This window comes from Passer montanus, unplaced genomic scaffold (assembly GCF_014805655.1).
Source record: "Passer montanus isolate IOZ18808 unplaced genomic scaffold, ASM1480565v1 scaffold117, whole genome shotgun sequence".
In the NCBI taxonomy this organism is placed as follows: domain Eukaryota; kingdom Metazoa; phylum Chordata; class Aves; order Passeriformes; family Passeridae; genus Passer; species Passer montanus.
Window position 1 is genome coordinate 1,067,150 of NW_024358389.1, and position 23,260 is coordinate 1,090,409.

The 23,260-nt window shown below is 57.5% G+C and overlaps 1 protein-coding gene across 1 annotated transcript; it reads left to right on the forward strand.

The window, feature by feature from the left end:
• Positions 1-6,631: 6,631 nt before the first annotated feature.
• On the forward strand, positions 6,632-22,740 carry TNS4 (tensin 4). Its single transcript, XM_039697335.1, has 13 exons — positions 6,632-6,727; positions 12,307-12,905; positions 16,266-16,692; positions 16,843-17,252; positions 18,061-18,147; positions 18,548-18,667; positions 18,909-19,001; positions 19,246-19,323; positions 19,702-19,773; positions 20,698-20,866; positions 21,128-21,196; positions 21,411-21,437; positions 21,950-22,740. Exons 2-13 carry the CDS (start codon positions 12,434-12,436, stop codon positions 22,077-22,079), a joined length of 2,154 nt encoding a protein of 717 aa, XP_039553269.1. The 5' UTR covers positions 6,632-6,727; positions 12,307-12,433; the 3' UTR covers positions 22,080-22,740.
• Positions 22,741-23,260: the final 520 nt, after the last annotated feature.

Sequence of the window (23,260 nt, forward strand, 5' to 3'; positions counted from 1 at the left end):
CCTTCCTGCCGTCCCTGCTCGTTCCTCCTCACCCCCGCAATTAGCAGCTGGAGCTGTAATTAACATTCTGGCTGTGCCCAGAACCCTCTCCCTTCCCTCCTCGCAGGGTTTACGGTTTTTCCGTTGGACAAATATGGGAGCAATTCCCCTGAATTGCCAATCCCTATCAGTGCTGGTGTGGGGCACCGCAGCTAGAGCAAACAGAGCTGATTGTGGAGGGGAAAAGTGAGTGTGGAAAGCAATTGTTCTCCTTGGGTTCACCTTGATAACAGAGACGCCAGCTCCAGGACAAAAGCTGTTTCACGGTTCCATGCCCTGGGGTTGCAGGAGTCTCACTCCTGAAAAAGGAAAGAATGGTGGTGTTGGTTAAAAGCACAGCTCAGAGGTGGGAGGGAGAGAGCAGGCAGGGTGAGAAGAGCTGAGCTTCATTCCCTTTTCTTCTTCCACCACCCTGAAACCTCCAGCAACTCGCCAGCCCGGAGAAGAGAACTTCACCAGGGTTATTTGTTTGGGAGCTGTCAGCAGCTGTAGTTCAGAGGTTAATGTCTCTCCCATCGCCGAGCTGTCAGGGTGTGCAGAAATGCTTCTGCTGAGAGGTCACTGGAGCGCAAACAAGGACAGGTGTGATGGCTCCATCTCACCCCATCCCCACCTGTGCACCTGCACCGTCAGCCCAGCTGCCAGCAGGATTCAGGGCCAGGTTTCCTTACAGCAGGAGCAGCAGGAACAGCCCAGCCTTGCACTGATGGGAAACAAACCCCTGAGGATCTCACTCTGCAGAGGAGAAGCCTCTGTTATCCGTGGGTGCACACAAACACAAACACCTCCAGGATTTCCCCTCCAGGATTTCTCCTGCTGATTTTCCCCTCCAGGATTTCTCCTCCTGATTTTCTCCTCCAGGGTTTCTCCTCCTGGATTTCCTGATGCAATTTCCCCTCCAGGATTTCTCCTCCTGATTTTCTCCTCCAGGGTTTCTCATCCTGGATTTCCCCTCCAGGATTTCTCCTCCTGATTTTCTCCTCCAGGGTTTTCCCTCCTGATTTTCTCCTCCTGACTTTCTCCTCTAGGAGAGCCCCCCATTGCTGAGGAGCTCTGGAGGCTTCTCCCAGCACACAGCTCCCCTGGAATAGCCAGTGGCCAGTGAGTCTGAGCCAGCTTATGGATTTAATGATGAAACTGCTGCTGGCTTACTGGGTTGGGCAAGTCCTGCTGCCCAGCAGCTCAGCCTGGGAGTGACCAGGACAGCCTCCTCCAAAAATCCCTGGGATTTAGTGCTGATAGTTGCTGGAAGGGCTCCAAGTGTGGGGTTTTTTCAGGCAGCATCTCCAGAGCCCTGTGTCACTGGTCACGTACAGCAGGAGTGTGGAAGTGCTCCCTGATCCACGGCTAACGTGCTCTTTGGAGGGGTCTGAGGTGTTCTGGCAGTGCCTGGAGACCAGAGGATGGAGAAAGAGCTCCCAGGGGCTCCCCCACAGCAGCAGGAGTGCTGCTGCTCCCCTGGAAACCCTTCCCACCCGGATGGCTCCAGGGGCTGTGCCTGCACACCCCTCACACCCTGTCAGGGGCCTGGAGCAGGCACTGGGGAGATCCTCTGGTTCCTGGGAACCCCCAGTTTGCAAACCCCCCTCAAACCACCCAGCTGAGGGTCCCCAGGGCTCTGCTGGCTCCGGGGGGCTCTGGTGACTCCGCAAGGGGATGGTGTCACTTGGCACAGGCTGAAATACGTCTGTGGTGGGGAGCCAGAGGCTTTGTGATTCACTGAACATGACATCAGTGAGAAATGGCTCATGGCTGGGCCCGGGGTGGATCCTGAAAGCATTTTTCTGAGGAAAGTTTTGGACAATGACGTCCCAGCTTCTGACAGAGGATGATGCCACGTGGGACAACCCGTGCTGCCTTTTCCTGCCTTCCCACAGCAATTGGGAGGCAGGTACTCCACATGTGAGGTTTCCTCACTGGAAATGATCCATCCAAAGCTGCTGCAGGGAAAAGGGCTTGTGGCTAAGGAGAGAAGAGCTCAGTCTCTAACTCTTTGAGGTTCTGAGGCAAAATGCACCTACAGATGCAGGCAGTGGAGAGCTGTGCTTGCTTTAAACCTCTGGGAAACCCCCCAGGGAAATCCAAGGCGTTCATCCTGGGGGACACTTCCTCAGGACAGTGCTGAGCATCAACATCCCCTTGGGGCAGGGAGCCTGGGGATGCCAGGATGAGCTTTTTGGCACATCCTCAACAGCCAGTGTCACACAGCTCCCTCCAGAACTGGCGTTTTCTCACAGCCAGGTAACTCCTGGTGGGAGCAGCAGCAGGAGCCCCCAGGTGCTGTGCCATGCAGGGCCCCATCCTGTGTCCTTGACGTCAGTGGTTTTCCCCTGGCAGCGCCCGGCGTGTGCAGGCACAGACCTGGAGCCGTGCTCAGCCCTGCCCACGCCCCTGGCTCGTTCCTGCCCTGGCATTCCCTCCTGCACAGCCCCGGCCCCACCGCAGGGCACGGAGCCACGGAGCTCTCCCCGTCCTTTCCCTGCTCCCCACGGCCCCTGGGGCTCCCAAGCGTGATGTGACTTCCCCGGAGCTTCACTTCCAGACCGTGAAAATCATAACTGGGAGGTCTAGGAAACAAAAGGGCCTTTCTGGCTGAGAGGAGGCTGATTAACACCCCCCCAGGGCAACCAAAGGGCCTCGTCACCCTTCTGAGTAAATATGTTTTGTTATTCCATCAAAAGGGTGACTCACCTGGCTACGAGGTCCCTGCAGCCACACGTGGCTGTTACAGGAGCCCCGAGGTGACAGGGTCTGGGGGAGGTGTGAGGGGCTGTCCCTGCCCCAGAAACAGCCTCTCCAGGGGTCCCCAAACGCTGAGGAGCCCAAACCCCCCCAGTGCTGAGAGCTTCGGGGTCCAACACGGTGCCCAGCAGCTCCCACACCAGAGGAAGGGGCTGCTTTGGCTGGGGGAATCTCTGGGGGTGTTTGGACAGGCAACAGGACCCAGTTAGAGACCCCTGGGGGTGTTTGGGATTTTCTCTGCTGCCCTGTGCCACTGGTGGAGTCCAGGGCAGGTCAGGAACCCCTCAGAGGTTCCTTGGGAGCTGCCCAGACCTGCTCTGTACCAGCTGTGCCATCGATGCCCAGAATGCCACAGCCCTTTGTGGCTTTTTCAGCCCGGTATTGCAGCACTTCACATGTTTTCTCCATGATTTAAGGTCCCAGAGGAAGGCTGTAGAAGGGAGAAGAGGAGAAGGAAGGAGGAAAATAGAAGCAGTCTGCTTTCTGCACAGATTTACTGCTCAATCAACTTCCCAGGACACTTCTGGGGTGCTGGACATGGTGTCACTTTATTTCACCCGTGTCAGACTTCTGGAAGGTTTTCCAGAGAGTTGGTGCCGTGGCAGCTCAGGACACGGGGCAGAGCAGCTGCTTGGGCCAATTCACAAGTTTTATTTGTTCTTTTTTTAGCTGTCAGGTTCATACTTTGTCCTTTACGAGCACGTCCTGGGTAGGGCCATGCCTGGAGAAATCTGCTCTGCACAGACAGGTGGTGTTTAGCCATGGAAAGAAGAGGAGCCACCTCCAGAGGGGTCACAGAGAATTCTGCCACAAACACTGCTGAGAGGGGTTCCCACACTGAAGAAGGCCCTGGAGGACAATTCCTTGTTCCAGCCCTCCTGCATGGCCCCAACTCTTCAGGTCCAAACTTCCCACCTTGCCCACGCCCCTGGAGCTCCATGGATCCCCTCCCCTCACACAGGAGCCCAGCTCCAAGAAGAGGTGACAAAGAGAGGGATGTTTCATCCCTTTCTCCTCGTTTGCACAGGTGCATTCCAGGGAAGCACTCCCAACTCTTATTCATGACCAATATTTGTTCCTCTGAAAATGTTCTTTCATGTTGGGTCCCTCGCCGCTGTCTGGGCGTTTATTGTGCTCCAATCCCAGAAACAAGGAGCCACACGTTTGCTCAGGAGGGACTCTGTGGCTCTCTGCCTCTCTTGTTCTTCCCCCAGCCTGTCCTGTGGCTGCTCCAGTTTTCCTTGGCCATCTCCAGCTGTGAGCAGAGTTCTGTCCCCTGTCCCCCTCTCACTCCCATTTCCCTCTGCTTCCTCCTGGGAACAGAAAAGTGGCATTAACTTGCTGCTGACCACCCCATCCCATCCATGTTGCCATGGTCTTGCCCATTTTCACACCTATATCTGCATTTATAAAGTTTAGGGATGTGTTATTAGTAATTTTAGGGCTATCCAGGATGAGGCAGAGGCTGGTTCCTGGTGGGATTTTCACTGCAGGGGAAGTTCCCCTGCACAGCTGAACTGACTGGCTTCACAGGCATTGCTTCTTCAACCCAAAACCTCTGCAGTAAATTCAGTGTAACCTGGTTCTAATTGGGGTGACAGAGCCCTGATGTAATATTTTTACACCTTTGTGACACAGATTCAGGGGCAGGGCAGATCACCCTGCTGTGTGGAGAACCCTTCCTGCGCCCCCATTAATTTTTCCCTGCTGATCTTCTGTGGGTACAGAGAGCACCAAGAAAATGTAACAGCTTGGCCAAAGAATTGAACTCCTTGGCCTCACTGCAGAACCTGCAATGTCAAAGCCAGGGGTGAATGATGTTTTTTTCTGAGGGGTCTTGTGATATCTCTGCATTTGCTTCAGCACTGGGGAGGAGTTTGACAGCCCTGCTGCAAACAAACCATTTTCTACAGCAGCTGCTCCCTCGGGCCATCTCCTCATGCCTTGCACAACACAGACAGAAAAGCAGAGAGAAAAGACAGAAAAGCAACATTAGGGCAGAACAAGAATTGCAATTTGGCTTCCTAAGTGCCAATAGCAGCAACATCCCTCTGCCTGGACAGAGAATTGCATCACTCCAGGACACAGAGGCCTCTTCAGCCTGGGGCCAGCCCTGGATGTGAGCACCCAGCAAACAGCTTTGCGCTCATTTCTGGGATGCTGGGCATGTTGGTGTCAGCAGGAGATGCCAGTGGAGGTGACAGAGGAAGGTGACAGAGGACAGTGACAGTGGAGGTGACAGTGCCTTCCTCTGGGGAGGCCACTCTGGCTCAGGTGAGTCCCATCCAGTCCCCCCTCAGGTGCTGGCTGGAGCTGGGCACTGGGGTGGCACAGCACAGAGTCACTTTGGGGTGATTTGTGCCTAGCCCTGAGCACATTTTGTCCTTCTGAGCTTCCCAGGGCTGTGAACAGAGTGCTGGGTGCTCAGACCTGGGACCAGAGCATGGAGACACCTTGTTCTACTGCCAAAACCTTCCTCCTTCCCCAGCCTTGGTGCTTCCCTGTCCTTTAAAACCACCCAAGCACCCCAGCACAGAGGAGATGCTCAGCTTGAGGGACCCAACCCAACGTTCCTCCCCTCTGGCCCCCTCCAGCTGGAGTCAGGCTGATGTGTGTGTGACACTGAACCTCCTCAGGTTAGAAATTCCATCTGTCAAGGATGTCATCCAGGTGAACTTTACCAGCCAGGAAAAGGAAGGCTTCCAGGAAATCACTCCCAAGCAATCCCACAGATGGGAAGGGGCTGTGCTGGCTGTGTCAAACTGTTTGCCCAGGGATGTAAGGACAGGAAAAAACAATAGCTGGTAATAAATGAAAGGTTGGAAAGATTGTAAAGTGAGATGAAGGAATTTAAGGCAGGGAGTTTATATGGCCTATTTCCTGATAAAATCAGACGTTTCAAAGTGTCCTTTCACAGTGTGGCAACACTGCAGCGAGCCCAAGGCATTTATGGGCAGCAGAATAGGCAGTTTCCTTGAAAAAGGATATTTCAGAGACATGGTTTTAAAGGTTGCTCCACGGCTCTGTGCCCACTGACACTGGAAGAAGCCCTTGAGCCAGAATGCGCAGCAATCCAGCAGGATGCTTGGGGGTTATTTATTATATATATTCCCCTGTTCCCAGAGTGGGAATGCTGAGTGCAGCACTCAGGCCGGTCTGCTCTGGGCTGGACGCTGCAAAGGCAGGTTTGAGCCTCGGCTACCTCTCAGTACGTTTTTCAATCCTCTCCCTGTAGTACAGCAGGGATAACAGTGCAGTGATGACGGCGTGGCAGGCCCTTGGATGGCGACAGACGCCCTTTAACCAGACTGATAATGTCTTTCCCTTTGAACCAATCTCCCTCCCTCCTCAAGGCAGCACCTTCGCCACGAGGCAGTGACCCAGGACAGGCTGTCCCCAAGCCTACAGCTCCTCCCACAATGTGTCTGTGCTGCCTGGCACCCCTGGAAAGAAGCAGGGGGAACTCAGCTCCAATGCTCCAGCTGGACAGGAGCCTGTGCTTGTTGTTCCCTCTTCATTTATTGTCACAGCTGACAGCCAAAATTCGGACAGGCTGAAGCAGAGTCCCCACCAACACCACCATGCTGAGGGATGCAGGGGCAGTCCTTGGCAGCTGTAACACCGACTCCTCACCTGCCCCAAGGCTTTACCTTGCTCTGCTCCAGCTTCAAGCCCGTGCCCGGTGCCCCGGGGCAGCCTCACCCCTCGCCAGCCCCGCTCTGCCACCCCAAAAACCCCAAACCCGGCGTCTGGGTCTTCCCTCTCGCACCACACCTGCGGGGCCCGGAGGGGCGGCGAGGCTCGGCCCAGGTGGGAGGGCCCGGGCTCCCGTTAAATCCCCGCTCCCGGAGGAGCCGCTCCTTGCCCGGACGCACCCAGGTGCTTTAGGAGCTGCGGGCGCTGCAGCGGAGCCGCGCCGGAGCGGGGACGAGCTGCTGCAGCCCAGGTACCCCCGAGTCCCCCTTCCCAGGGCAGCTCTGCCTCTGCCGTGCCTCTTCCAAGTCCCTTTTTTTCCTTTCAGTTCTCATGCTAACGCTGCGTGCAGCTCGTATCGATTCTTCCCTTCCCTCGCTCCTCTTGCTGCTGCTTTGCGTTTTGCTGGGGGTTGATCTCCTGCTTTGGGAGGATTCCTCATCCTCCTTGCCTCAGGGGTCTCAAACAAGCCGAGATGTGGTTGTTCCTGCCCCAGCAGCGCTGCCAGGGGACAAACACTGATCCAGGGTGGGGAAGGCTGCTGGAAAGTGCTGGGAGCAGTGGTGTGGAGTTATGCACATTGCTCTAGCTGAGCTTCTGAGCTTTTCTCAGCACTCCGTGGGGTTTATGACATGAGCAATTACCTTTGTTACCCTTTTGAAGCTTATTTAAGCATTGCAGTGGTGTTTGTTGTCTGTGCATGTGTCCAGGTGCGTGTTTCCTCAGCTGAGGTGAAGTGGCTGGGGTTGTGCTCCAGTGTCTCCTTCCTCCCCGTGGGAGGCTGTGGTGAGGGAGTTGTGGAGAGTTCAAGGCAGTAAAAGTGCCATGTGGGAGCAGAGGTTTGCGTGGGGCTCTGAGTGAGTTACTCAGGGCGTTGTGGTACCACTGAACCTTTTTAAGCCACAGCCAGCCAGGAAGGTCAAAGCACAGGGAATGGGGTCAGTGACCCTGTGCTGTGAAACCAAAACCAAGTTCTGGGCTCCGTGCTCGTGTCAGAGGAGAGGGATTATCAGAAGCTGCAGGTGGGAGTGCTTGGGTCTGCTGCTGGTGTAGGTAGATGTATTGAGAGGAAAATGAAGTCTGGGAAGGGGAGGAAATTAATCTAGTCCCATATCTACTTTTTGGACCCTAGGGAAGAGCCTGAAGCATGTTCTGGTGCTTCATGAGGTTTGCAGGCCTGGCTGCAGCGCTGGGCACTGCAGGGGATGTGCCCAGGCCAGCACAGATGCTCAGGGCCCTTCTGAAACACCTACAGTGTGCAGGGCCCCCCCGTGCAGCAGCTGCCACCCTCTCCCTGCCCCTGGCACCCCTGAAATGCAGGGGAGCAGCCTCTCACAGTGCAGAGTCCTCTGATGCTGCCTGCTGGGTCCCACACGGGCTGCAGGGAGATGTTCCCATGGTCTCAGAGAAGAAACATCCTGCCTTGTGCTCCGAGGAGCTCGTTAGTGTCTGTTCCTGTAACTCGTCTCAAACATTCTTAGGAGTTGCTAATTTAGCCTATTTTTAGACAGACACCCTGTTCTAAAGCCACTGTTGTCCCTGAGCCTCCCATGTCAACTGCTCACCCACAAAGAGGGGAGGGGAAACTTCTGCTGTGCTGGGACCTCTCTTGGAAACGAGGAGCAGGCTCTGTGCTGCTCTTGTACCCAGAGAAGCTCTTGCCAGAGGGGGAAGAGCTGTCCCGGGAGAGGAAAAGGCTGTAATGCAGTGGGAGGGGGAGCTGCTGGAGCAGCGATTTCAACATTCCTGACAACCCGCCTCCTCCAAAAGCCTGGAGACCCTTCCAGAAGCCTGAAGTGTTGCTAAACAAGCGGCACTTTGGGAGGGGGGGTCACCGGGGGTGGGTGGCTCCTGCTGGGGATGCTCTCGGGTTGCACTGGAGGGTTTCTCGTTGCCCCACAAAAACATCCTGCTCTGGCGCTGCTCATGCTGCCCCATCCTGCGGCTCCGGGGGCTGGGCAGATACCAAGATGCTGTCTGGGATTTCACAAACGCTTCTTTTTCTTGCTGCTGAGGCTCCCAATCGCTGTGTCCGAGCGAGGGAGGAGGCTCTGACCGAGTCCCCTTCTCCCCCGGCGTGGGAGGGCAGCACCAGGTGCTGGAACCCCCCGGCGCTGGGCTGGATTAATATCTGCCATGTGATACCGCGGCTCTCCCTGCTCTGCGGGGAAAACACAGCACAGCCATGGGAACTTTCTCCCTCCGTCCCCCCAGCACGCCCCTCTAATCCAGGCCAGTGGCCCGCGGTGATTAAACCGTGCGCGATGAGCTCTGGGTGTCCCAGCAGCTCCCTCTGCCCTCCCTGGCCAGGGGAGGGATGTGTAACAGCCTTGTCATCGGGAGGCTCCCGGGGCTCACGTTGCAAGGAAAAACAAGCAGCCTTGGCAGCTGGCTGAGCTGTTTTGGGGTCTGCACAGGCAGGGGGCGAGGCTGTGTCCCGGCTCGTATGTCTGAGCTGCAAATAACCGCGCCGGGACACCCAGCGTGCAGCTGCCGGCGATGCTGCGGGGCAGCTCTGCCCTTTCCTGCCCCGCCCGGTGCCAGGGCAGAGCCAGCCGGGGGCTGGGGGGGTCCCACCGAGCTCTGGCGGACGAAGCAGGAGGGACTTTGCTCCGTGCGCATCCCCGGCGCTGAGCCGTGCCCGGCGGCTTTGGGAAGGGCATTTATCGGGGTGTGCCAGGCACAGCCCTGGCCCCGGGGCACCCGGCTCCTGGCAGCCGCGCCCAGGAGAGCCCTGCAGCCCTCCGAACGCTGCACCCCACGAGGGTGCCCCAGTCCCGGTGTGACACCCCCAGCCCAGCTCCTTTTCCTGCTGCAGGGGTGCCAAGCTGGGCTGGAGCAGGGCTCGCTGGGCTGACCCCACAGAGTGGGTCTCTGCTACAGCAGGTCCCTCACTGAGGACTAAAAGTGTCCATGAGGAATTTGTGACTTGTCCCCTTCAGCTCAGAGGGAGTTGTGCTCCACAGTCTGCTCCCAGTAGCAGGAACTCGGCCGTTTCCAGCCTGGCTGTGTTCATGCCAGCTTATTTCCATCTTTCTGTGCTAGCCTGGAGTTAGCTCAGACAACAGAGCTCCTTCCCTGGAATTTCCACCCAGCTGGACCAGCCTGTCTGGGCATGGCTGCAGTGCTGGGCTTCCCCCTGCCAGGGCTGCCCTGGTTCTGCCCAGAGCCCAGGGCATGGCTCATGGCACAGTGTGGTACAGGCTGCCACCTGTGCCCATGCCTGGCCTCTCTTCCCTGCCCAGGGGGCACAGCCAGGCCCTGCCCAGCCTGTACATAGGGTGTGCCATTCCCTGTGGCTCTGGGGAGGTCCTGGTCCCTGTGGGCAGCATTTGCCCGTGCCATGCTGGTGGCCAGCAGCCACCCCGTGGTTCCCCTCCTTCATCTCAACCCTTCTCCTTTGCTCCTCCAAGCACAAGAGGCTCAAAATTCCTCTGAGGAGCTTGGGAGACCTCTCACTTCAACCCAGGGAAGGGAAGGGAGGAGAAATGAGGTTTGGAGGCTAATTCTGGCAGCATCACACTTGAGAAAGATCAAAAACTCGGGGCAGGAGTACAAGAAAGGAGGGAAGCTGTTGCGTGCATGCTCCTGGAGGCCCCGGCAGCCCTGGTTCATGCATCCTGCACGTTATTTCTGTACCTACTTAAATTAAAACCAGCCTTGTCTTGTGGATGCTGACTGGAGCCAGGCAGTTCTTCTCCCCAGGGGAGAATCCAATTTTCACTCCATCTCGCTTGTGTTTTTGACCTGGAATGACTCTTCTTTTTATATTTAACAAACGCTCCCTCCGAGCCTTGTACCACGCCGCACTGCTCACGCAGAGCTGGCACACGGTGCCCCTGCCGTGCCAGCAGGCCTCGGGTGGCTTCCCAAGGTGGGCATCTGCTGACCTGGGCTCTGACCTGCACCCCCTGGCAGAGCTGTGCTGGAACGCGACCTGAGGTGACACAAATTTTGTGGGCAGAGCCCTGGCACGGCCAGCCAGGAAAGGGGGAAGTGGGGCTGGGTCTCAGCCTGCTGCTGCACCCTCTGTGCCCGGGGAATGGGGTCTGGAAATGCCAGGGAAGAGGCTGGTGCTGGCCATGGCACAGCCAGCAGGGAGGGCACCTGTGGCACTGCTGCAGTCAGAGGAGGGACCCCCCCACCTGCAGCCCCCCAGGTGGGGCAGATCCCTTCCCAGCAGGAACAACCAACCCCAGACTCAGCCCATCCCCTCTGGGAGCTGGGGCAGACCTGGCTCCGACAGCACAGCCCCAAATTCCCAGAGGTTCCCACCTCCAGGAATAATTAGCAACAATTCAGAGCTGCCTTGGGCTGCTCTAATTCAGGCTCCGGAGGTGCTTCCCCTCCTGCAGCACAGCCCTGCTCCCTCCTGTGACAGAAACCTCTCCGGGGCTCAGGAGACACGGCTGCCAGCGAGGTGAAGGGATTGAGGTATTTATTCACTCCTGCAGCTCTCGGAAGCCCTGGAGGGGGCTTTACCTGCCGTGACTCGCCCGGGCCGGGTGCTGACAGCAGCAGCAGACAGCAGCGATGTTTTCCTTCTAATTCCCTACACTTGGTGAGCTCGGGGTGCTCCGGGCGTCTCTCTAGCAAGACATGGGGCTTCTCCGGGGTTATATAACCCAGCAGAGCTGCCCTGCTTGGAGCCACCCCCCGTTCCTGCTCCCAACACCTGGCAGGGCAGTTAGTCACTGATTGCAGCCGGTGACGCAGGGCACCAGCCCAGCTCCTGCTCGGCTGCCTCGGAGCAACGTGTCTGCTTCCTAATCCTGTGACTCCATCGTTAATCAGCCCGGAATAAGAGGGTAAATAAGTCAGTCGTTGGAGGCTGGTGCAGGACAGGGCAAATATTTTAATAAGAGTGCCCCTCTGCTTGTGTCACACGCTAAATCCACACGGGATGGGGAGAGGGAGCCCCGAGCTGTGGGGTTAACTCCTGCCAGCAGAGCTTTGGACATTCCCCACCAGCTCTGCCCTCCCCAGGGAGCAGAGAGGATGGCGTGGTGCTGGCACAGGCCTGGCTGGCCCCAGCACGGAGATGCCAGGCTTGGCTGCCACAGTGGGTCCAGGTTATTGTCCCCGCCCCAAGGCCAAGGAGTGAAGGTGGCAGCATGCTGCTGAGGGACAGCTCCTGCCCAGCCCCATTTGATTGCTGATGCACCAGGAAAACTTCCCCACCTCCAAACAGCCTCCCAAGACCCTTTTTCCCAGACTTCTGATGGAAGCCAACATCATTCCATAGGGGTTCATAATGGGAAATTTTAAAAAAAAAACACTTTCTGCCTGAAGTGAAGTATTCTAAAGGTATCTGCAGTCAGATTCCTTGAGCAGCACCACTGAGGGAGCAGCCACGTCCGCAGCCTTCCACACTTGTGTTGTACCAGGAAAATAAACCCCTGGATTAGCTGTACACCCTCTTGCAGGACGCTGCCCTGGCAGGCAGCTCCAGCTCTCTGCCCCACGGGGCTCCAGCCTTGCTGGCTGTCCTTGGCTGGCTCCGGGGGTCAGGGTCCCATGGGAAGGCTGCTAGAGCCTTCATTTCGTTCTTAATCCAGAAAATAAGCAAAAAATAAAAAAAAGCAGGATTCCGTTTTAGGCCTTTGAATCCTGCAAAGCTGCTGCCAACGAGCCCTTCGTGTGCTTGCCCGGCTGTGCTGTGGCACTGGGAGGAGAGGCTGGAGGGGCTGGAAAAGCAGCACGGGGTGACTCGTTTTCATACGAGCTGAATTCCAGCTTTCACTCCAAATCCCCGTTTTTATGGACTTTTCCGCTGCGGTCTGCTCCTGCCCGGGGCATGCCTGTGTAACCACTCCTCTCTGCATTCCTCAGATTCCTGTCCTGCTGGAGACTGCATTGAAGACGGGGTCTGAGGTCCCTGGTGGAGCAAGGAGGCGAGGAGGAGGAGAAGGAGGAGGTTTCCCTTGGCCTCTGAGCTGTGAAACCGGAAAACCAAAGCATGTCCCAGGTCATAGAATCCCACGTGCTGCGTGTTGGACAGACTGTGTGCATCTCCTCGCCGGAGGAGAGCAAGAGCCTGCACCCAGCAGGGTACCCGGGCTGCTCCACGCTGCCCGGCAAGTACGTCTACTACTCCACAGAGACCTGGGCTCAGCCCCCCTCCATGGTGCACCCCAAGGCTCGCCTGCTCCCCAGGTGTGCAGCCCAGCCCGTGGCAGAGCAGAATTCCTCCTTGGAGAGACCCCCAGCTCCGTGCCAGCCGAAGGAGGAGGAGGAGAACGCCAGCACGGAGCCTGAGGCTCAGCCAGTGTCTCCCTCCCTGGACATAACCATAGAGACTCTCAACCAGATGATCCTAGAGATTGATCCGACCTTCCAGCCGCTGCCCTGCAGGCCGGTGAGGGCTGCAGGCCAGCCTGCTGCTCAGGGGGACGCTGTGGCCACCAAGAGGCAGGAGCAGGAGGCAATAGGTGAGGCAAAGAAAGGGTGTGGGGCTGTGAAGCTCCCATCTGGTGGAAATCAGAGCCTGGGGCAGAGGGGTTGGGCACACATCTGTCCCATGACCCCCACGGGGTCCTGTGCTCCTGGGGAGGCTGGGGATGGGCACCAGGGACATTCCCTGCTGTCCCCAGGGGGATCAGCGTGGGGGCTGTGCCCTGACATCAGGGTTCCAGATTAAGGAGCAGGAGCTGTGTGTCCAAGCTCAGCCTGACTCCAGGGCTTGCACAGCCCTGTCTGGTCACTGTTGATGTGTCTCATGTCCAGGCAGCTCAAAGAAAGGAGCAGGGTAACCAGCCTTTAGTTCTACCTGATGTTCACTTCCCTGTGTTTGAAGGAAACAATTCTCATTACAAACGGGACTTGCAGCTGTTGGAAAACTTCTAATCCCAGTTGTCACCACCAGTGGCTGGCCCTGGATGCCCAGTGAGGACCCTGCTCCCCTCAAGGGCAGCAGAACCTTTCCCAGGGTCACACTTGACCTGTGGGAGCACAGGGATTTGCAGCCAGATTTCCAGAGCCCTGGGCTAAGGTATCGAGTGTTGCACAACCATCCCATTTAAGTGCTCCCAATTCTTTTGCCAGGGAAATTCTTTTTCCAGGGCTTGTGCACTCCCTGGGCAGCATACCTGGCATAGGCAAGGCAGCAGCAGCACATACCAGCCCCGTCTCTGCTCACAGTGCCTTATGTGACCCCTTGTGCAACTCTTCCCTGGCGTCCCTGAGCCCAAGCTCTGATTTGTGAGCTGCTCCTGACCCAAATGTTCCTGCCAGGGCTCTCCTGCTCGTTTTAGGTGTTCAACACCCTGTGCATGGGGCAGCCCCAGCACATGAGGAGCTGACACTGCTGGCAGGACAGCTCTAGGGTGGTTCAGGTGCCTCAAGTCTCACTGCTCCCCAAAAACTTTATTGCCTGTGCTTGTCTTTACACACAGAAATACCTCAACAATCAGTCCCCAGGCTCCTTTCCACAGCAAGGCCAAACGCGAGGATGTTAAAGACAAAAATAAATTCAATTCTCCCTGAGCCCTCTTGCAAACATGAGCATGGTGGGGCTGGAGGAGGATGAGGTGGGTGGAGGGTCCTGGTGCTGCAGCACTGCAGCAGCCAGGCAATCCCAGAGCAGACAGTGTCCCTGCTTCCTGCTGGGATGGACAGGGCGGCCTCGCAGATAAAACACTGTGACAAAGTGCAGATGCAGCTCTGGCTGCTCAGTGCCTGACCCACTCCCTGCTCGGGGGCTGGAGCCCCAGGCAGCTCCACAGGTAACGTGTTAGTGGTCTGGAGAATCTGGCTCCAAGCGTGGAACTGAACATCTGGAAAGCTGGCCACGAATTCAGTGGGGAAAGCCTCACTCCAGCTTTCATTTTCTTTTAACAGACTTTGGTTTTTTACACAAACTTCCTCCATAGTGCAGTGCCCTGCTCACTCACCTGCTCCAGCCCTGCAAGCTGTGCCCTGGTGTGAGGGTGGCAGGGAGTGAAGGTGCCCAGGAGAGGTGAGAGGGGGCTGTTCTTGTCTAGGAGACCCTGAGGAAGCTTTAAACATGGCACTCCATCCTGATGGGTCCCTCCCAGCTCAGCACAGTCTGTGAAATGCTGCAGCAACAGGAGGTACATACATGACAGGCACTATTCCTTCTGGATCCTTCTAGTTCCTAGAGGAGAAAGGAGATCTTGGCTTGCGTGACATCTGGGCTCCGTGTTTGTGGCACTTTTGCCACTCCTTGATGCTGGAAAACTTGCCAAGGTCTTGAGCAAATATTTGAGGTTTAACCACAGGTGATAAGAAGAGCAAAGGCAGAGAAGTAGGAGGTAAAAGGCCTCTCATGAGCCTGGTGCACAGACTCTTGTCAGTTCTTTAAAGAACAATTTAAATCCCCATTTTTTTCTCCTTTTGGGGAGATATGGACAAAAATCATCCAACCCTTGCTGTAAGGGTTTGTGCACTGGTGCCAGGATGTGTGGCACAGAGCTGCCCCCAGGGCTGAGGAGGGGCAAGGGCTCTGGCTCTGTCCTGCTGTGTCCCCACTGGGGACCAGCCCTCCTGGCTCACCCTCCTTGGTGCTCGTGGCTGGCTGTGTTTATCCAATTTCATGCTGGGATTGGCACAAAGGGGCTCAGGGAGTCACTCCTGTACAGCCCTGTGCTTTTCCTGCTCATCCAGCTCCGTGCCCCAGGGCTCAGGATGTTGCTTGCAGTAGCCAGGGCCAGCAGGTCCATCAGGAGCTGTCAGACCCTGGGCAGGGAGCTCAGGGCTGTCAGGGCAGTTTGCTGCAGCATAAAGGATTTTCCCTTTCTGAGAAACACCTTTGAGAAGAGGAACTTTGCTGAACTCCACGGCAGGGCAAGAACCAGGCACTGAAAGCAAAGCTGGGCACGTCCAGACTGGAAGGGAGGTGCACACCTCTGGCACTGGAGTGATTAAGTGATTAACCACGGGAGCAGCCTCCCTGGGATGTGATGAATCTGCCGTGGCTGCAAGCACTCAAATCAAGTCGGAGTGTCTCCTGCTAAAAGCCTCTTCCAGCTCAGCCAGAAATGCTGGCTTTGTCCAAGGAAGCCTGGAGCTGACATGAACCAGGTGCTGGCTGTGAGGTTCCACTGAGGGCGTTGGACAGGAGATGCTGGCAGGTGTGTTCCTGTGGCACCAATGGCACGTGGAGGGGCTGGCTCTGAGCAGGGAGGGAAGAGAAGGAAGAATCCCACAGCAGGATCCAGGCACAGGGACTGCCTGAGAAGTTATTGCCCTAGATAAATCTGTGCAGGGTGGGAGAAAGGAGGAGGAAGCAGGCAGCCCCTGTTCGGGTCTGTGCTGCTGCCAGCATGGCTGGTCCTGTACCCCAAAAATGTTGTATCTGCCCCTGTCCCACGTGGATTTTCCATTTTTTCACTGCCCAGCTGTACCTGGGGCCAGGTGACGTCCCCCTGCTCCTCTGCAGGGCCTGACGTCACCCCAGGGGGAGCAGCCAGGTGTTTTTCTCTTGAGTCAGGTACAAACAGAGCAGCTGCTGGAGGGAACACCCACCTCTGGCTGCAGGTCCTGGCAGGTCCTGGCTGGGTAATGCTGGCCAGGGGGGTCTGAGCAGCCAGACGTGACCGCACGTAACCCCCTTCCCTGGGAGCCTGCCAGCACGGGGGGGTCACTCCGCCTTCCCTGGGGTCTGTGAGGAATCAGCACCCACAGGGTCTCAGCAAAGGGCCCCCAGCCCTGCAGAGGGGAGCCAAAATTCACAGCAGGAAGGACAGACATGTTCCTCACAGAGCTTTGATAAGGAGCCCACCTTGCACACACCAAATCCTTCATGACCTCCTCTCTCTCTCTCTCTGCAGACATCAAGTACATCGAGCTGACACCGGGCAGAGCCACGTGCCCCGACCTGCCCCAGGGCTCCCCCAGCCCTTCGGGCACCCCCTTCTCCAGGTCCCCTCAGACCAACAGCTTCCTGCCCCAAAAAGGAGCCCTGGGAGGCAAATACAGCACCAGTGACAGCGTGGTTTTCTCGAGCCCACCCGGACCCTCGAGTCCCCAGCCGGCCACGCTGAGCTGCACCAAAGCATCCGAGAGCAGCAGCGCACCCTGGCAGTGCCTGGCAGGACACACGGACACAGTTTCCTGCAGCCCCGGGGCTCTCAGCACCTCCCCGGGTGCTGACAATCTGCTAAAGCCCGTGCAGGTGCTGAGGGCCCGGCAGAGGGGGAGCTGGGTGTCCCAGCTCTCCACCAGCCCTGGCTCTGACACCAGCTACATCCTGGGCAGGTAAATGCCACCTGTGCCAGGTGCAAGGGGCACAGGGCAGCCCCTCCTTCCTTGGGCTGGGAGATGGAGCCCTGCGGGGTTGGCGCAGTGGCTGGGATGGTTTCTAGGTGTGAACACCCCCCTGATCCCTGCTCTGTCTCCCTCCTGCAGCAGCACCCACTCTCTCCACAACGACGACTCGGATGCTTCGGCCGCTGCCTCGCTGTCCCCCGCCAGCTCCCTGGGCAGCCCCTGCTCCCCTTCCTCTGCCATCGTGCCCCACCCCAGGGAGGCTTTTGCCCAGAGCTCCCCCCAGCCCAGGGCAGGCGGCTCCCCCAGCCCCTCCCTGGCGCAGAAGGGCCAGGCCAGCAGCTGCCCCCCCTCCATCCTCACCTCCACATCCGACATCCCGGTGCTGCTGGTCAACGGGTGCCTGGAGCAGGGAGATGGGCCCCCCCAGCTGGCCAAAGCCCCCCCCAGCTGCGGCAGGCAGCCCCCCCCGGCCGGCTGCAGCCCGGCCCCGAGGCTCGGGGGGCTGAACAACGCGCAGTCGGCGCCCGCGCTCAGCTGCCTCTCGGACAGTGAGTCACAGGGCAGGGCAGGGAGCAGGGCACAGCCCACATCTGCTGGGAAACGGGCAGAAAACCCCGTTCTCACTCTGCTGTAGCTGTGGGTTGTAGGCACAAAGGATGAGAGGCGCTTGCTGGAGCTCCTTGCTGTGTCTCCCCGTGGTCCGGGTGGGCTCCAGGATGAGGGTGGTGACCCAGGATTAGGCACAGCTTTGTGCCCACCGGTGTCCTGGGATGTGGGCTCAGCAGGCAGGAATGCTCTGCTCCCTCCAGGAGATGCAGATGCACCTATTTATAGTACCTGAGAATGAGAAACACCATTCTGTGCTGTCGTCCTGCCTGTTTGCAGACCCAGAGCGGGCTGGGAGGAGGGGCTGGGGCTCCCGTTTGCTCTGAGGACACCCAAAGGTACCAGGGTTCACAAGGTCCCTCATTCAAGGGCAGACACTGGGGCTATTGTTCTCTGCAGGAGATGAGCAGAGGCAGCTCTCGGGGCAGAGGGTTTTAATTGGGATCCTTATGGGAATGGCAAGAGGGTGTGTGGGTCAGATCCTGGTGTAAATCCCATGGTCCAGTGGATTGTGCAGGGCTGGGCAGGCTGGCACTGCCAGGGGACTCCATGTGACCCTCTCTGCACTACATCACAGCCTGCCAAGAGAGAGAATTACATGGAGAACGAGCTATTCTGAGGAGTGGGGAGAAAAGGATTGAAAAACCTTCAGCCCCGGCCACCCTGAGAGAGAAATGTCTCTGCTGGGCTCTGCCATCTGTGGAGTCCTTCAGGTTCCTGCTGGCCTTGACACCCTGTGGTCTCTTGCAGGTCCCCTGAGGGCTGGGCAGCCCACCATGAAGTTTGTGATGGACACATCAAAATTCTGGTTCAAGCCAAGCATCAGCAGGGACCGAGGTGAGGCGGGACAGGCTCTGTCCCCAGAGCTCTCTGGTGTCCCTGTGGGGACTCACTGGGGGCAAATCAAAGCCTGCTGGGGGCTGGTGGGTGTGGAGGGACCCTCTCACAGCTTGAGGGGGGAACAAGGGCTGTGCCACGGCCCTTCTGTGTCCTCCAAGCCCAGCAAAGCTTCTTCTGCTGTCACACAGCGTGGCCTGGGCAGGGTCTGAGTGTCCTGGGGACTGCAGGGACCTGTGGGACCAAGCCAGGGACGCTGCAGTCGGTGCCACACCAGGGATGTGCGTGTCCCTGGCACACGCTGCAGAGCTGCTGCTGCTGCTGCTGCCAAGGAGGGGCTCCCTGCAGAGCAGCAGGGCACCTGCTGTGCTCGGCTGAGCCCCTGCCTGTGCTCTGACAGCCATCCAGCTGCTGAGGGACAAGGAGCCGGGCGCGTTCCTGGTGAGGGACAGCACCTCCTTCCGGGGCTCCTTCGGGCTGGCCATGAAGGTTCCTGGCTCTCCCTCCGGCAGCCAGCCAGGTAAGGGGGTGCTCGGGGGGGGCTGCTTCAAGGGTTTGACTGGAACGACTCAAAAAAAGCCACAGAGAAGCCACAGCACTGCGGTGTGTGGGAGGTGCTGGCAGAGCGCCTGTGTGTGCCTGTTCTTCCTCTCACTGGGGTGATGGTGGCACAAAACAGCCTGGGGCAGGACTCTGGGGTGGCCAGGGGTGACACGGTGGCATGGGGCCGGTGCTGATGCTGGTTGTGGCTCCTCTTGCAGGCGAGGACAGCAGTGACCTCGTCAGGCATTTCCTCATCGAGTCCTCCACCAAAGGGGTTCACCTGAAGGGCGCCAGCGAGGAGCTGTATTTTGGTAAGGACAGCAGCCCTGGCAGCCCCAGGAGCTGCTCCCAAAGCCCCTGGAAGCACCAGTGAATGTGTGGCACCCCTGCCAGCACAGGAACCCCCCAGCTCCTGCCTGCACTTCCCTGACAGTGACACCGTGGCTCCAAAGCAGGAGCATGAGCTCCCTGCGACACTGTTGCAGGGTGCAGGAATGTGGTTGGGGGGGTTCCAGGCAACAGCCCCCCCCAAAAAACTCACAATTCTGGTTGCAGGGAGCCTCTCTGCCTTCGTCTACCAGCACTCCATCACCCCTCTGGCACTGCCCTGCAAGCTCAGCATCCCCACCCGAGGTAGGAGAGCGACGGGAGGGGGGCTCCGAGCAGCCCCTCCTGCTGCTCAGGGGAGGTGGGCTCGGTCCTGCAGTGGGGAGGGGTCTGAGGCCCCCCCCGGGTGCCTGCGAGGGGCTGCTGCCCTGGCTGCAGGTGGAGCAGGGACCTGCAGAGCTGACCTGGGGACGGGAGGGTGGAGAGGGCAAGGGAAGTAGGAGTGGGAGATCAGAGGTGAATGGAGAGGGAAATGAAGGACAATTAAGTTAATTACTGCTCTAAACCCCTGCAATTAGAGTGGTCCTGGGCCTTTGAGCCTTCCTGAGAGATAAGGAAGGGCCAAAGAGGTGACCAGCCCAGCCTGGCCTGTGGCATCACTGCTCCTGCTTGTGCTTTGTGCAGATCTCGCTGATGGAGAGGACAGCCCTGACTGCGCCCCCGAGCCTGCCCTGTCCCTGGCTAAAAAAACTGCAGGTGAGGACAGCAGCCAGCTGCTGGCCCTGGGGACAGCCCTGCTGGCAAAGGGCTGGAGCCTTGGGCACACTGTGACAGCAGCAGGTCACCCCTGTGCAGGGGTCGACATCCCCCTCCAGGAAATAGCTGCAGGATTTCGGCAGATTTTTTTTCCTGGGCTGAAAGGAACCTGATATTTTTAAGGAAAGGAGACTTTGGGTCTTCAAGTTGCTTGAAAACACAGTTCTTGAGGTCGTGAGGCTGATAAGAGACCCCCGGGTTCCACAGTTTTAAAGAGTTCCTGATTTTTAAGCCTCTCTCCTGATGGGCTTCAGCGGGGGTGGAACAGCTGGAGCTTTAGGAGAGGGATGGGCAGTCAGGGGCTGCTGAAATTCCCTCAAAGGACAGGATGGGGAAGGGTCTGTGCACCTCAGCCTGGGTGGGCTCCAGGTGAGAGCAAAGAATGAAGGGCAGGATGGGTCACAACGCAGGCTGGGGAGCTGGGGACTGCTTTGTTTTGCTGGAAATTCTGAAAAATCAGTTGGCAAGCTGGAAAGTTTAGTTTGACCCAGAACAGCCCTTTAAACAGCTCAATCAGCCTGAAATGTCATGTTTTAGGTTGGCCGTCAGCCCTTCGTTAGCTTGGGGTATTTCTGCTTTTCATTAAAGGAAATATGTAATAAACACAAAAAAAACCCCAGCAAATGTGACATTTAGAAACGGGAAATTAAATACTTTGACTTTTACAACAATTAGTGCAAAGAATTAAGGCAAACCAAACTAAATTAGTGAAGAATTTCTGAGTCACCAAATCTTTTCAATTTTCGTCAAAACAAACCTGCCCCGGGTCCACGTGAGGGATCTGCAGGATGACCCCCGGGACCCAGCCCTGGCTCTGGCCCGGGTCACATCCGTGCTGAGCCGTGCCCTGTGCTGTCCCTGCAGTGTGCAACGTCCTGTACCTCAGCTCAGTGAACGTGGAGACGCTGACGGGAGCCCCGGCCATCCTGAAGGGCATCTCCTGCACCTTGGAGCTGGAGACGCTGCCCACCCCAACCCTGGTGCACTTCAGGGTGACGGAGCAGGGCGTCACGCTGACCGACGTGCAGAGGAGGTGAGAGCTCAGGGTGGGCTGCACGGAGCTCCCTGCTCACCTCGCAGCCTCAGGAAATCCTGCCCTGGTTGGACAAAGCCGTGTCACCATGCTGGGATGGGTTTGGTGCCTTAGCAAGGGGTGCTGGGCGTGGTGGCATTGCAGGGGTGGGATTTTGGGGTGCTTTGAGACCCTCACTCTCCCACAAGCACAACAGGGTTTGCAAATTTGTGTCCTTTCCCAGGCCATTCCCTTTCCTAACGATTCCCTCTCCCCTTCCAGGGTGTTTTTCAGGCGACACTACCCCTTGGCTGCCATCAGGTTCTGTGGGATGGACCCTGAGAACAGAAAGTGAGTTTTGGGCAGCAGTGCCTGTCGGAGCCACTCGCTGTGCTCCCTTCCCTGTGCTTCCCAGTGCCTCTGCACCACTTCAAATCCCAAATCCCATAAAACTGCCCCGAGCACACAGTGCTGGGGTGGATCTAAACATAACCCTTGGCTTTGCAGCTGATGGGATGAGTTAAACATCAGCCTCTGAGCAACTCCAATTCTGTTCTTCCCCCAGGTGGCAGAAGTACTGCAAGTCCTCCAGGTAAGAGCAGGAACGTCCTGCATGGAGTGGGGGGCTGGAATCCAGGGGAATGCTGCTGCTGCATTGCAGAGCAGCAAAGAATGAGCTCAAAAATGAGGAGGGGATGTGATAGAAGTTACCATGGTGGCAGGATGAGGCGTGGGACTGATGGGTGAAGTTTTGGCGGGGGTTGCTCTGTAGGTTTGGATGAGAGGTTTGGCTGAGCCCAGTTTTCCACATCCCCTCATGCAGAACCCCCCGTCCAAATCCCACAGCCTTCCCAGGGACTTGTGCTGGGTTCAGGAAGTGAGTTTATATCTGGCTCTACCTTGTGCTCAAGAATCTTTTCACAGCTGGGGAAGCCTTGCCAAAAATGCTCCTCCCGGCTGCTTGGCTTCCAAGGAAACGTGATTGGGGAGAGGGCCAAGGTGGAATTGCTGGAACTGGGATTTGGCTTTGTGGCTGGGCTGGTTTCAGCCTATTCCTTCAGATTCCTGGATGCAAACTGAATAAGCCTCTTTTCTTTCTCAAAGAATCTTTGGGTTCGTGGCCAAAAGCCAGACAGACTCGGAGAACCTCTGTCACCTGTTTGCAGAGTACGACACCGTGCAGCCAGTGTCCCTTGTCATCGACCTGCTCCGCCAGCTCCTGCCCAGCCCATAGGGACACAGCCCTGGGACACTCGGGGCCAGCAGCTGCCCACACACCGCTGAGCTTCTCCTGCTCCCCTTCTCCTGCTTCTGGGTTGCATTTTGGCAACAGCATATATTTTGAATTTGTTTTTGTTATGCATCAGGAGCTTCAGCTAAAGACTTTCAGCTCTGGTGGGGTGAGATGCTCCTCCGAGCCTCTCCATGGGGCACTGGCTGCCCTCAGAAGGGATGGGAGCTGTGCTCTCTACGGAACCACTGCCCCTCAGCTGGACTATGTGCTTTGAAGGACCGCCAGCCACGAGGTCCCCTGGTCTTGGGGTGTCTGGGCTGGGGGAGGTCGTGGAGCTGAGCTGAGCTCCCACCATTGGGGACCCAGCCCTGACACCCCAGTGCTGCAGGAGGGAAAGCCTGGGGGAGGAATCACCCCCTGAGCAGCACAAAGAGGCAGCTTTGCAAATCAAAGTGTATAAAATGACTAATTCCGGCTGGAAACCTAGCTCCCCTCAAGGAGCAAGCAGCATCCACGGGCAGGAATGACAGAGCAGCGCATTTTTCCTGGTGCTGGGAAATTCTCCTGCCCTTTTACGCAGCGCAGGGTTACGGGCAGGGCTCAGCCTCCCAGCATTGCAGAGAGCTGGGAAATAAATGGTGACATTTTCATGACAGCGAAACCTCAGGTTTTTGGAAATGCCTTGCCTGAATTTGGGCCGGATTCTCAGATGACGTAAATTGGCAGGGCCTCGAGGAAGACGGTGCTGCCATGATCTGCAGCAGCTGAAGGGTCAGCTCGTGCTGTAGCTCAGAGCAGAAAGCAGCTCTGGGGCCACCATGCTCTTCTCTACCTTAATTCTCATTTGGTACCTCTGCTTTGGTTTAATTTTGGCCCCCATGTTAATGAACTCTCTCAGGGGTATTTTCAATAAAGCAATAGAACATTTTTCAACAACACCACAGGGATGGCAGCAATGGAGACACTCGCTCTGCTCCAGAGCAGCTGAACAGATCACCCAGGGCAGAGTCCCTGTGCCCCTGCCAGGCTGTGGAGCAGGTCCAGCTGTGGCCACTCTTGGCAATGACCAGAACAGATACTGGGGTCACTGCAGGGGGAGCACACAGGGCACCAAGAGGAGACAGAAGCAGCTTTGTCCCCCTGATCCCTCTGCCCTGAGCACTGCAGGGTGGGCTCGGGAG